Consider the following 14259-nt stretch of genomic DNA (forward strand, 5'->3'; position numbering starts at 1 on the left):
AAACCTTTAAGATCATCGAGTCTTACTGTTAACCTAACGCTACCAAGTCTGCCACTAAACTGTGTCCCTAAGTGCCACATCTACACGTCTTTTAAATACTTCTGGGGATGGTGACTCAACCACTTCCCTGGGCAGCCTGTCTTACTTACACCCCGTTAGCATCTCTGCTTAGTGAGAATTGTTCCTCAGCAGCAAAAGGAGAGACTGAGCCTGGTGCTCACTGGAGTTTGATGCAGGACTGATCCCTGTCCTGTGGGAAATGGCAGATCCTGTTCCCTGCTGTAGGCCCTCTTCCCTGGTGGGGATGGTAGCTTGGCGCTGCAGTGGGTGGTTTGTGGTGTTGGTAGCGGGTGAATGCTGCCCTCTAGTGACATTGTCTCCTCTGGGACCTGCAGCTCCCCAGGTGACAGTTGCTTACCTGGGGGAGCACAGTCCTGGCTGAAGGCAGACAGTTTTGTCTTTCCAGAGTCTAGAGAGCTTTGAGGTCCTGTCCCTTTTTTCACACTGCTGCACAGGATCCTTCTGGGAGATCACACGCCTTTTTCACCTCCCCTTCCCTCTCAGCTGTAGTCCAGGAGACTATCTGGGAGCTGCAGTGTCAGCTCTTGTCTCTGGGCTGCTCAGTCACGGGCTGCTGTTAGAGAAGATGCTAGTGTTTTGTCATGACCCCAGACTCTTGGGGAGAGAGATCCCGTTCCTCCCCAAGGCAGCACCTTTTGCTTCCGGCTTCTTCCTTCTGAGAATGTTTTCTTCTCCCCAGACATGCACTCCCACTCTTCACATCGCTCCTGAATGTCGTCTGTGCCTATGACCCAGTGGGTTATGGGATTCCTTACAATCACCTGCTTTTCTCTGACTATCGCGAGCCTCTGGTGGAGGAGGCAGCGCAGGTGCTGATTGTCACTTTGGACTATGACAGCTCCACCAGTTCAAGTCCCACCGTGGATGGCACGACCACTGGCACGGCCATGGATGATGTGGATGTGAGTGACACTGGGATCTGTATTTGCTGCTCTCCTGAACTCCCTGTGGTCCTCTTACAGCAGCTTGCATTGAATGTTGATCTGTAGGGCCCAGCACCACTCCTCTCCTTGCAGTCTGCTATCTCTGGCCCAGTCCTGCTTCTTTCGTGTAGGTCACTAAACAGCTGTAGATGACCAAACCACTAGGTTTTTGTCACTGACTTGAATCAGGAGCATGTAAGTGAAAAGCCCCTGACTTTACTGTTCCCTGGGGTGCTCTGTCTCCTGGCGTTTAAAACTGGATCATTCAGAGAGGAAAGCTGAAATGAGAGACGTTAGCCCCCAGAGCCAGTGGTTATACTTTGACTTTTAACTGATTTTCTTTGAATGCAGCCTCCTGGACCAGACAATCTGTTTGTGAATTACCTCTCAAGAATACACAGAGAGGAGGTAATGTGTTCCTGTCCTGAACTATTTCCTGTCTGATTTCATGCTGATTGCATTAGCCCTGGGCCCACCACAGTCTCTTTCCTGGTCTGTTGGCAGGATTTCCAGTTCATCCTGAAAGGAGTGGCCCGCTTGTTATCAAACCCACTGGTCCAGACCTACCTGCCAAACTCTGCCAAGAAGATCCAATTCCATCAGGAACTCCTCGTCCTCTTCTGGAAACTCTGTGACTTCAACAAGGTGTGGGTCTGCTTCTTGCTGAGCTTTGTCAGCCCTTGCCTGTTGCCCAGAGCCTGGTGTAGCTCTGGCTGGACTGAGCCCTGGTGAAGGGTTGTGGGCAGGTAGTTAGCAGTGACTCTGCGGTACTCTGGTCAGCAGCACTACTCCCTGCTGCTGGGCTGGGGGGGTCTGGCTGTAGGAACAGCTTGTGAGAGAGGCTGCAGCTCCTGAATGTCAGTGCTTGAGGGCAAATGCTGGAGCAGGTATTATAATAACTCTACAAATAACACCGGAGTTGAAGAGTTGGTGGCATACGCCAGCCTTTCGAACGTTCTTGAGAGACTAATTAGCTTGAGGCTACCTGTCCTGAGTCCTGCGGATGGTGCAGAAAACCAAATATGCTTGTGATTGTCTGAAATCCTCCCCTTTCTTCCAGAAATTCCTCTTCTTTGTGCTGAAGAGCAGCGATGTTCTGGATATCCTTGTCCCAATCTTGTATTTTCTCAATGATGCCAGAGCAGACCAGTGTAAGTTGGTTATTTTCAATATTTGGGATGATCTGTGCTTGACAGTTGAGCTAGAATGTTTTTAAGACACTTCCTCCCTGTCACTGAGATGTGATAGCATCTCGAGTGCGTGTTCCTAGCCTTCTAGAGTCATGGAGTAGAGTGGTTCAGTTAGTTGGGTTTTAATGTTTGTAACAGACTAGAAGCAGGACATGATCTATACCACAGCACAGGGAAGGGAGATCCTTAGCATGTGTCCTTATGTCAAAAACTGTGTCCCTGATCCCATGAAGAGGGAGAAATGAGCAATTTGCTCTTGCCTTGGGAGTAAATTAGGCATAACTTCATGACTGTGTAGTGGAAAGAAGTAGTCAGATCTTTCCTACTATGGTGGTGGGTTTACATCAAGAACATAATGAAGAAAAGCATGATCTATCCAAGACTTAACATTGTACTGGCCCCATAGATGTGCTTGGGAAGGACACTGGTACTGGCATCCCTTATCAGGATGGTCTTGTTTGTGCAGTTTTTCTTTCAGTCCCATGGTGTTTCTCCTCTCTCCTCACTGCCTTTCTGTCTTCAGGAGTTCACTGGTCTCACTGTGATGTGTGAGGTTTTTTGTCTTTTTTTTTTTAATTCCCCTGCAGCACGGGTGGGCTTGATGCACATTGGGGTCTTTATCCTCCTGCTTCTCAGTGGGGAGCGTAACTTTGGGGTTCGACTGAACAAGCCGTATTCTGTACGAGTGCCTATGGATATCCCTGTCTTCACAGGGACACATGCAGATCTGCTCATCATAGTGAGTACAGCTCCAGCAGTTCTTTTCTGTCCCTCTAACTCCTGTTTCATACCTCCACAAATAATTGTCCTCCTTCAGTATACTCATCCTCCCTAGACTGCCAGCCCACTGAGTAGCTAGAAAGTGTGTGGGATGCATCCAAGCACTGGTGGGATCTTTGCACACTGTTAACCTGAGGTGATGTGTCTGGCAGGGTGCATATGCATGAGATGCATTTCCACCTGCATGAGATGATCCCAAAGAACAGGATCCCAGATGGTGCTGTACTGGTGTCTAAAGGACTCTGGGACTGGCATGAGTGGGATGGGTGCATGGTCTCTACCAGACTTGATTGCAGGTGGGGAAGGCAGGAGATGTGACTGCATTGCTGGCTCTGTCCCAAGTGACCAGAGCTGTGTGGAGCACATCTGTCAGAATGGGAACAACAGTGGCACCAAGCTCGACCCTACAGCTTTGGGTTGCTGCAAGATTTTATTAATCTTTCAGTCTGTGGTGCTGAGGGCCACAATACTGCCTACAAACAGCTGTGTGTTTTGCAGTACCAGCCTCAGGTGCTACCCTCCTGTCATGTTAGTGCTCATATGCCAGAGAAGAATCTCTCAGCAGCTTCTGATAAACCTCCAAAAGGAGATTCCCATTAGTAGGAAGAAATGTGCTCACCAGAACTGTTCATGATCCTATGTGTTTTGCTATTACATTCCATTAATCTTAGATCATCTCTGTATTTCCGTTATGCTGCAGGTCTTCTCTACAGGCATGCCAGTTAGAGGTGGGAAGGTCAAGACTGGGAATGTCTGAACTGGTTGTGAGGCAGTTGAATCTTTCCATGTCTGAGGGTATAGTTAAGAAAAATAGGACAAACATTTGAGTTAGAAGTTTGCATTAAAATCGAATGTGAAATGATTAGTTCTGTGGCATTTCAAGCAGCTATCATTAGGGTTCAGAGTCAAAATCCATTGGAGGTGAAGATGTTTCTTACTTCCTGGTGGTTTATTTTTGTCTCAGGCTGCCTCTGTGTTTTGGAATAACTCACAGTCAGTTTCTGTTTGCAGTGTTGTAGAGCCCTAATCATGTCCCCAAAGGATTCCTTGTAAATGAAAGCTTGTACTCCTGGAGCGCAAGTCTGCAGTGAGAGCAGCCTTCCCCACCTGTGTAATTGTGGAGCGTGTAGGGCCCAGCCTAGGAAGGAATGGTGTCAGGAAGTGATTAGTGTAGGGGTGGCACTGGTTTTGGTTGAGAGGGTGCCTTGCTCAAGAACTCCTTCCTTACCATAGGTCTTTCACAAGATCATAACCAGTGGCCATCAGCGTCTGCAGCCTCTCTTTGACTGCCTGCTCACCATCGTTGTGAACGGTAAGCACTGTGTGTGGTGTGAAACCACAACCCACAGAGGGGACAGCTCTGGCTGCTCTCACTCCCCTCTCTGTGCGCTGCTACATGTGCCCCTTAACATTGACCGGTGTAGGTGACTGCTGCTGGAAACTGATCCTTTCTAGTCGGTGCTGGAGGTGCCTGCTGCAGATCAGACCTGCCTGCAGGGTTATTGCCTGGGCTCAGTCAGATGGGGCAGAGGGTGGGGCAGCAGAGTCCCTGGAGCCCCTCTGGGGTGGCAGAAGGACATTTGCCAGAAGGCCTGGTGAGGGTGGTTGGCAGTGCTGTCCCTATCCAGCAGGGAGTGCCACCTCCTCATGGTGGCAGTGGCTTCCCTTGGGCTTAGTGAGCGTCCAGGTGGCTCCAGTTGTGTAAGCTTTTCAGGAGGCACGCCAGAGATGATGTTACTAGTGTAAAACTACACAAGACGCTCTAAAAGCAGAAATGCCTGCTTTTACTAGGCAATATCTCTGCTTAACTTCTTTTGTATTTGGAAATGTTTCTGTGGAACCCTGTTGGGCTCAGCTATTCCATGAGGCTTTCCCAGAAGTGCAGGGTGGGAAGGTGGTAGGAGCAACGTTTTTAGTGGTGTATTTATGTGAATAAATACACATTGGTTCTTTTTCCAGTTTTCATTTGTTTGCCTTCCATAGTGTCTCCATACCTGAAGTCTCTCTCCATGGTGGCTGCTAACAAGTTACTGCATCTCCTGGAGGCTTTTTCCACTACCTGGTTCCTGTTCTCTGCTGTCCAGAACCACCATCTCGTTTTCTTCTTGCTGGAAGTTTTCAATAACATCATTCAGTACCAGTTTGATGGTAAGAGACTAGTCTAGTCCAAGAGAACATGAGATGGAAGTTCAGAGAAAGTCCAAACAGATGAGAGAAGGGGGAAAGTGTAGAAACCAGCTACGTGGAGACTTACCTAGGATTGAGAGGCTGGGTTAATAGGTAATCAGTGTTGGGTCCTGACCCAGACAGGCTGGGTTAGAGCAAAATGAGATGGCAGCTAATTATCAGCATAACCTCAGCCGCCTGCAGACCAGAAGATGAGGTGGGTAGAGGGGAAGAAGAAGGGAAAGTGAGCATGTAACACTTAAGTTGTGACTGGCTGGGTGCTGCTGCAAAACTGCTCATGTTGCTCAGCAATGTAGGTGAGGAGACAAAACAACTTCCATTCTCCTTAAATGTTTAGAAGTGCCTCTCAGTTCTGCTGTGGCATGTCACTGGAGCTGAAGACCGAACAGCCCCATCCAAACAAAGTTCTAGCACTTGCTGCCTTTCCAGGAAACGCCTTATCCTTTCCCTCTTAAAAGCATGACAGTCTTTTACCTCAAGGAAATAATAGAGCGAGGTCCCTTAACCTGTTGGCAACTCTTATTTTTCCCTGCTCAAAATTTGATGTTTTGCTTTAAAACTGCAAATCAAGAGTGGCCATTCTGCTTCCCTAATGGAAATCTAGCAAGTGGTGGTTGCCAGATCCTAAAACAGCCTTTGTGGCTGCGATTTGTTTTTTATTTTAGGGGATGGTTTCATTCTGTTCTCTGCCACATTGCAGACAGTAAGAATTCTGACCTTTTGGCTTGCCTGTTTCTCCTCAAATGGAATGCCCCTTATTTGTTTTGTGAGCTCTTTAGAAGATGGAGAAATGTTGAATCTTGGCTAACAAACTTTTCCTCCAAAATAAGTGCTAGCATATGGTTTACACTGTCCTTTTTCTTCTCAGTTGTTTGAATGTCAGCCTCTAAGCCATTTCTTGTCAGCCTTCCAGCCTAGGAAGGGTTTCACTGAATTTCCTGTACTGCTTTGTAATGGATAAGAGGATACCGAACTGTGCTCTTTCTTCCTTGTGCTATTACCTTTGTGTGTGGAAGCACGGCTCTTTTGAGCTTGCAGGGTCTCCACAACCATGCTTCGTGTACCCACTGAGCTGTACTGTATTGGCCAAGCTCTATAAGTCTTCCTTCTCTGCTCATTTTGTTGCTCTGATTCCCAGGGAACTCAAATTTGGTCTACGCTGTTATCCGCAAGCGGAATGTATTTCACCAGCTGGCCAACTTACCCACGGACTCACAGTCTATCCAGAAAGGTCTGCAGCGCAAGAAGAAAACTCCTGAGCCTATTTCTCGCACCAACTCCCAGGATGGGGTCTCTATGGAAGGGTCACGTCCTGCTGCTCCTGCTGAACCAGGGACGCTGAAGACAAGTTTGGTGGCCACTCCAGGTCAGCTTTGGTTTACCTTTGTAACAGGAGAGAGGTTTGTTTTCTCTGCGAGATATGGTGTGGACTCACCCTTTCACTGGGCGTGGGAGAGATTAAGAGTTTACATCTGTGAATAACTTACTGCCTCTCAATCTCAGTTTCAGATCAGTTTGCACAAGCTGATCACAAACAAGACAAAGTAAACTGCCTTGAGTTTCTCTCCTCTCAGACTTAGTGTCCACGTGGCCCTTTCCCCTAATCTTGACCTTTTGCCTCAGTTTAACTATATCCATGTGAACCTGTGTTCCTCTTGCATCAGGGAGCATTTTCCTAGAGACAAATGAACTCCTTTGCAGTGGTGAAATCGAGGCTAGATCTTGCTTCTCCTGGTGAAATTAGAGCATTTCAGATGCCAGCAGATGCAGAGAGTGTCTGTGCATGGTAGGGCAGAGAAGAACCACCTGCTTTTAATTGTATTTAATTCTCTTTTGTTTCTGAGCTTTTTCTTTTTTGAACACAGGAATTGACAAGCTCACGGAGAAGTCGCAGGTATCAGAGGATGGGACCATGCGTTCACTGGAGCCTGAGTCTTCACAGCCTCCACCGCAGGGTAACCCGCCCTCAGCTGTGAGCGATGGGGAGCCCTGGAGTGGGGTAAGGCCAGACACTCTGGCGTGTAGGGAAGGTCTGGGGTGTGAAATGAGCTAAAATGGGGGACTTAGAAGGAGAGGTCTGGTTGGCCCACTGAAGAAAGGCATCGTATTAGAGGCAGTATGCACATGCGCACTGTGCTGGAAAACACCATGGTTCAGAAGTACTGTTGCATCATCTTGGGTGTTTCATGTTTGTGCTAGTGACACAAGAGCTAGGACACTAGAGGAGTGAGCTTTCTCCACCTTGAAAGCTACTGATAGAGCAGCAAGTGCGTAATTGCAAAGGGATGTATTCCTGATCCAGAGGCTTTCAACACGGGTTCTGACTGCTGCTGCTTTTTCCTCTTCCTTCTTTCTGGGGTGGAGCGCTCTACCAGAATCTTCTGGCTAGCTGGTGTTGTGTTCCCATGAGGGCTTGGCTGAGATGCTGCCCTGAGAGTGGTGGCTGCTTGGCCATGTAGATGAGACAGAGGCTTTGCGGTCTGTGAATTAAGGCTGCGCTGGTTTCCTAGGCTCTGGTGGCAATGTCAGCCTTCTGGCATTTGCTAGTTTTCCCCATCAAGAGCTATCTTCCAATTTCAGTGGAGCAGTAGTCTTTTATCGTTCTCCATTAACTCCACAGTCCGTGTCTTTTCCTGTCCAGTGTCAAAAACCTCTAGGCTGTCATGTAGGAAGTGTCTTATAAGGGCTGCCCTGCATGTCCTCTCCTCCTTCAGCAAGGCCACATTTATACACCTAGCGCTGCCTCACACTCTGCCTGAGCATTCACTGTCCACTGAGCCATTTCATTGCAGTGAGAGCATTGCATCCATTTGCACAGGGAGGCATGGCTGCCCCATGGTGAAAGGCATAACTTGCCCAGCTTTTCCTCTCTGAGTTTTCTCTGCAGTGGCCAAATTGACACACCAGCTCTCACCAGGTGTGGAGCAAATTGGGCAGGAGGTGATGAGTTGGGATGGGATAATGCTTTTTATCATGGGCTGCTATGGACTGTGGTGGTGCTACAAGAATCTTTCAGTCTGTTTTGCTCTCGACATGCTTTTGGCTGAGACAGTACTGCAGAATCAGTGTCCAAATGGGGGATGTTTGCAAAGACATCGCAATCTAGCAGAGCAGGCTGAAGACTCCTATATTCCGCCATTATATCCTCACCCTCTCTGCTTGTTCTGCTTGCTTGTGTGCGCATGTGGGCCTCTGGTCTGAGACAGGCAGTTGCCCATTAGCTGCCCCACCTGGCTCCAGCAATGCTATTTTCATGTCTGAATGTTTGTGGGGTGGGGGCCAAAAAGCAGACAGGAGGTGAAGGGCAGTAAAGCAGTGGGTGTGGGATATGCTATGGGGAGAATCATCGCTGCTATCTCATGGCACGTCAGCTAGCACGCACCTGTCTCCAGGGATTGTGGTGTTTCAGACTATCTGAACATTGTCTTCTTTCTGTGCTCCAACCTGGTTCCAACCTACTGAGTTAAAATAAATTAATAATAGATACTAGATAAATTTTAGGATACCCACCCTTATGACTGATTTAATTTCCTTCCTTTATCTGTTGTAATGTTCTCCCATTATATCAGTCATAACCATTTCAAAAGTGTCTCGTGAAATGTTCAACAGCCTTTGTATTTCAGTATAATTCCGTCTTACCTCTCCTAAATGTGTCAGCTGGCTGCCAGCATTTGGATGGCAGCTGTGAGGGGGCAAGGGCTGTGGGAGAGTGAGGAGAAAAGAGGAAGAGGGTGGGGTCATCTGAAGGAAATCAGAGTTTTTTATGTTTTTATGAATTTTATTTTTAGAAGCTTGATGAGGACACGGCACTGAAGCTGAACAGGCTGAACGATAAGGTTGTAGCTGCAAACATTGCAAAATAATACTGCTGTTTAGGCTTTGAATAAACTGGAGTGAACAGAATTTCCGAATATTCCAGGACCAGTTTTACTTACCCTTCTTGGCCTTCCCTGGTACCAGATGAAGACCCATGGTCAGCAAGATGTCTTAAGCACACAATTAATTATGTTGTCATTAAGTGAGATCTTGGCTGACAACTTGCAGAAGAAAGGTTTACTTCTTCCAGCAGCCCATGAAACACAATCATGGGTCATTACATCTGTGTCCAGCAGCTGGCTTGAGCTGTTCCCCAGTCAGAAAAGAACTGGTACAGCACTGTCAGCTTCCAGTGGATTGCAGCACAGCTCTGCCCCAAGCCTGCTGTTCCTGGTTGTGAAGGTGACGTGTGAATTAGCCCATGCATGTGGAAGTGCAGGATGGCTGTTGGAAGGAAGTGCTGTTCCCATTTGTTTTGTAGAAAAGTCAGCTCTAGGCTGTATTAATGAATGGTCAGGGTGCATTGCAAAAGGAATAAAACCTCTCAATTTTTACCTCGTGCAGAGATTGATAGTGATTTTTAAAGGGTTATTTCCTTCTTTCCTTCCCACCATCAATATGGAAAACCAGGGTGTTAGTAATGTCTTCTGTGTAAGAGAACTGAGAACAGAGTGATGGCGAGAAGAATAATGAGAGAGAACTGGGTGTTGGACTTTTGACCAGAGGTTTCCAAAAAGTGACTAGTGACAGTTTGGGCGTATGAGTGTGTTGTTCCTTAAGGGGCAGGGGTTGTTAGGTAGGAGTTGCTGAGAGCCCACCCTTGGAAAAACGGTATTTAAGATATTCCAGGATGGGCACGAAAAATCTCAGAGATACTCAGTAGACAGAGGTCTGAAAAGCTGTGGCCTTTAGCTGTTCAATCTCTGTGCTAAAAGAAAGAAGCATGCCTGAACAGTCTTTTGTCAGTCCCATTTTAACTCTCCCACTATGGATTGTTCCAAAAGAGTGTCAGCAATGGTGACTAGAGTTGTGACCTTGCCACAGGGTCCTACAACTTAACCCCGTCAAATATTGACACTCATGGGGTCAAAGCATATGGTTTTGGTGAATGAAGGTCTGGTGGGGTTTGATCTGTCCTAGGGACAGGTTGAGCTGTCTTTCCCAGTAGTGCTCTGGAAAAGCTGGGGGGAAAGCCAGCAGAAAATGGGTTGTATTTCTTGCTCTTAAGTGTGATTTGCTTTTGTTTGGTTGTTTTGGGTTTTTTAAAATAATATTTATTGATAGGAGGCATCACATCCCCGACGGGATCGAAGGCGTCTCTCTAGTGCATCCTCCAGTGGACAGTGGACACCAACTCCTGACTGGGTAAGAGAGTCTGGACAGAGGAAATAAATAATGAGAAAAAGAGTTGTGGCAGAAATGCCACATACGCACCCCCTTCTCCTGACAGCAGAGGCTCCCCCAGAGGAGCATTTCCTCACGGCGAATGTCTTTGACTAGTGGTCAAAGCTTCAGAAGTTTACTACCATCTGCAAAGAAGTATTTTGTTTTACCTGTTTTAAACCAGTGTCCCACTAATTTCATTGAGTGGCTTCACAATTCTAGTGGTCCAGGATTTATTGTATTGCTGTTGTGCACTCAGTTCATTGATGACCTTCGTGATTTTTGTAAACCTCATTTGTTATAGAGATAGTGGAGATAACTGTAGGAAAACTAGTCATGCAGTGCACCGATTTCCCTGTGGGCTTTCCTACTTACAGGTGATGTCTTGGAAGTCAAAGCTTCCCCTGCAGACAATCATGCGGCTCTTACAGGTGCTGGTCCCTCAGGTGGAGAAGATCTGTATTGACAAGTAAGTACATTTTTGGAGAGAAAGGGCTGTGCAGTGTTTAAGGAGCTCTGTGAGGTTGGCAGAGTTTGAATTTGGAGGGCCTCTAGGGGAAACCTTGTAAAGTATAATTGAAAGTATCGCAGTCTCAGCAGAGGAGATGTTGTTTTGCTTGCCAAGCTTCTTGTTTGACTGATCCCTTCTCAACTCTTTTGGTTTTTTTGTTTTTTTTCCCAGTGGAGAGAGTGTGTGTTCTTGGTGGCCACAGTCGCTGGCTCTGTGTTTGTTTAGACTGATACTTTGTGCTGCAGCAGTTTTGGGGGTGTCTGTGGGACATGCTAAGGATCTTCCTGATCTGTCTCTTTGCAGGGGGCTCACTGATGAATCAGAGATCCTCAAGTTCTTGCAGCATGGCACATTGGTGGGGCTGCTACCTGTCCCTCACCCCATCCTCATTCGCAAGTACCAGGCTAACTCGGGCACTGCCATGTGGTTCCGGACCTACATGTGGGGAGTTATTTATTTGAGGTAAACCAGCTGGGTGCAGTCTAACTCAGTCTTTTCCAAACTTTTGGGGGGCCTGTAGAGAGAATTGCATGCACTTGGCCAGCTCTGGATTGTCTTATCTTTACAGGATATAAAGATGTTCTTCCCTTGGAAGAGACTAGGGTGAATGCTCCAAAACTTTGTTTAAGCGGGCAACATGAAGGGAGTTGTTCTGGGAGTACTGCTTGTTTGGGAACGGGCAGCTTTTCTATTCCCTGCTGCTGCTTAGAGGGGATGGTGCAGAGATTTCATGCAAAGCTCTCGCTTTGTGGGATGTTGTAGACATTGTCATCCCTTTAAAGGCTCATTGTCCCTCAACTAGTGATTTCCTCTTCTGCAAAGTTGAAGGCGTTCTGTGCAGCCAGCTCCTGTAATCTTGGCTGTGAGATTTGAATTCCATCTACCTGGCCACAGAGAGTAAAGTGGCTCTTGTTTTTCTTTCTCAGGAATGTGGATCCCCCTATCTGGTATGACACAGATGTGAAGCTGTTTGAAATTCAACGGGTCTAAGAGAGCACTTACCTCTACTGAGAGAAATACACTGGATCTAAGGACTGCTGTGTGCTGCTTCGTCACAGCTATTCCTGCGTTTCACATCCAGCTGAGAGACCAAAAGGACAATCACTTCATTTACCTCCCTGTCATTTAAAGCTTTAATTGGGACCTGCTTGGACATCCCTCCCCCCAGCTCACTTCTCTTCCCTCACCCTTCACCAGGAACCTTGAGTGAAAGATGTGTAAGGGATTGTCCATTGTTGTGGTTGCACTAGAAATCAGACCGTTCTTAGCTCTTCTGTTACTCTTTTGCTCCTGGATGTGGTTTGGAAACCAATCTGACCCTGTCCTTGCCCTGGTCAGAGTCAGCATTTAATTGAAAAAGACTAGCTGTAAATCGAGTGCAAGGGAGAAGCTGCTATTCCTGCAGGAGATGGGGTTTGGAAACTGCAGTTACTTTCATGTGGCTCCATCAAGTTTCCGGGGCATCCCTTCTGGCTGCAGGTATCTCCCTGGTGTCTCAGTTGCATATTGGTAGGCAAGTCTTTCCCATCCAAATGAAAGGAGAAGCTGCTGAAGGAAAACTTTGTGTCTCAATTCTGAATCTCTCTACTCCTTTCCTGGAAAGCTGCTTAAGAAGTTTTGTAGTAGCCAGTGCTTTGGTGTTGCGTGAGAAGTTTTTCCTTGGCTTCCAGGCCCAGCAGCCTGTTCTTCATGGTGGGCTGTTGCAATGGAGTGTGTGTCACTTTGGAAAGCCCTGCTTAATCCATGTGAGCACACAGGGAGGAAGGGACTGGCTCAGTGAGAGCAAGGAGAAGAGACGTGACTGTTGAACTCTTTTAGTCTTCTCCCGTTGACTGAAAGGACAGTGTCACCTGGGTTTGAAAGGAACCATATCCTTCCATCTTTGCCTGACAGGCTGATGCTATGCAGGGAGTGGAAGGGTCTTTTGCACACTACTGTCTAAGGCAGGGGATTAAGGGAGGCACTCAGGGAAGTTGTAGGAGGAATTTGGAAGTTGTAGGAGGAAAAGCATCTCCATGTCACTACGGAGTGGAGAGTGCTGAGGCAAAGTTCAGTTCTTCAGGGCACTTTGCTAGTGACCAAGTTATCAATCTTGAATGTATTGGGTCCCAAGTATGCAAAGTCTAGGAAGCCAGAATTAGAATTGGTGGGAGACCTGCTGTTGCTGGCTTGGTTCAGCCGCGTGGGTTTGCACGTTGATAGGTGGAGACATCCTGGGGTTTGAGTCGAATTTTAGGTTGTGCTGGGAGGGGCTGCTGTCCTAGACCTGTGTGGTTTTTAGACAATGAAATGTGAGGGGTCCTATCATGAACTGAGACCTTTCCCTCTCCACTAAAGCTTAGTCCTTGGTGCTCTGGTATTCGGTCTCTTGGGAGGATCACTGGCCATGAGCTGTTTGCCAGTTTGCCACAGCTTAGAACGAGTCAGATCACTCCATGGAAACTGGTCTCACACGTTAAAGGGGACAGGTATGGCACACACTTCTGTGTCTTGTAACCCTTGCCTAAGTTTTGAAGCCAGAGTGATAGCAACATGACCATCCTCTCCTAGAGGGAGTTGCTGCCCTAGTGTGCTGCTGGCTCCTGCTGGCTTGTAGTCAGGTGGTTTCCTCCTTTGGGCACTGAAAGTGGACTGGAGTCCTAGGCCAGTAGAAAGCTGAAATAAAACCTGAATGATTTGCTGAAGGATAAGAAATATGTGAAATAGAGAGAGGTTATTCCCCCACCCACCTCCCCACCTCCAACCCACTTTGCCATATAGCACTACTCCCATCCTGACCCCATCTCTGTTCAGCTGTAAACAGGGTGAGATCTCCGTTTTACTTGGAATCTCTCTCGTATGTAAGAATGTGATTTGGTGGGGCCAGCCTCTGATTGTATGGCACTTGCACCTCACAGCTGGAATGGGGCATCCTGTGTCCCACGCGCTTGCCTCTTCCCTCCCATGGATCTGCTGGTTCTCATGATCTCTTCCGTCCTCTTTTCTGCTTTGTTTCTTTGTGAGTTCCTCTGGAAACCTTTTTGTTTGTTTCTTGGTGTTGGGAGTCTGATCCTTGTTCTGTGGAAATCAACTTGCACTGTAAACTATTTGCTTACTTACAGAGAGAAAGATAAAGATTATCTGAAACATGCAGTTCGTTGCTTATTTTTTTCCCAGAGAGAGGTTTATAATCTTGTTTGTCTTACGCTGGGGTGATTTGTGCTACTAGGAGACCATGTGCTGGCTTCCTCTGCAGTGTGTGGATTTTTTTTTGTAATCGGAAATGAAGATTGCACTCTGGAAAATGAGCCTGAACTGTGTGGTTTTGGCCATTTCTGTGTTTACGGCATGAGACATCATCAAAGGTAACTGTCTCAAAGGGTACAGAAAAGGAACTAGATCAAACAGG

General features: G+C 47.3%; 1 protein-coding gene across 1 annotated transcript in view; it reads left to right on the forward strand.

The window, feature by feature from the left end:
* HID1 (HID1 domain containing) overlaps nt 1-13669 on the forward strand; it is a 30837-nt gene extending 17168 nt beyond the window's left edge. The window contains exons 7-19 of the mRNA XM_059828113.1: nt 761-983; nt 1356-1412; nt 1509-1649; nt 2065-2155; nt 2782-2933; nt 4208-4286; nt 4958-5122; nt 6300-6527; nt 7027-7133; nt 10262-10342; nt 10738-10829; nt 11175-11333; nt 11798-13669. Coding sequence (XP_059684096.1) covers nt 761-983; nt 1356-1412; nt 1509-1649; nt 2065-2155; nt 2782-2933; nt 4208-4286; nt 4958-5122; nt 6300-6527; nt 7027-7133; nt 10262-10342; nt 10738-10829; nt 11175-11333; nt 11798-11861 — 1639 coding nt within the window. The 3' untranslated portion in view covers nt 11862-13669. The remainder of the gene's footprint in view (nt 1-760; nt 984-1355; nt 1413-1508; nt 1650-2064; nt 2156-2781; nt 2934-4207; nt 4287-4957; nt 5123-6299; nt 6528-7026; nt 7134-10261; nt 10343-10737; nt 10830-11174; nt 11334-11797) is intronic.
* Nucleotides 13670-14259: the final 590 nt, after the last annotated feature.

Source organism: Gavia stellata, chromosome 22 (assembly GCF_030936135.1).
Source record: "Gavia stellata isolate bGavSte3 chromosome 22, bGavSte3.hap2, whole genome shotgun sequence".
Classification (NCBI taxonomy): Eukaryota; Metazoa; Chordata; class Aves; order Gaviiformes; family Gaviidae; genus Gavia; species Gavia stellata.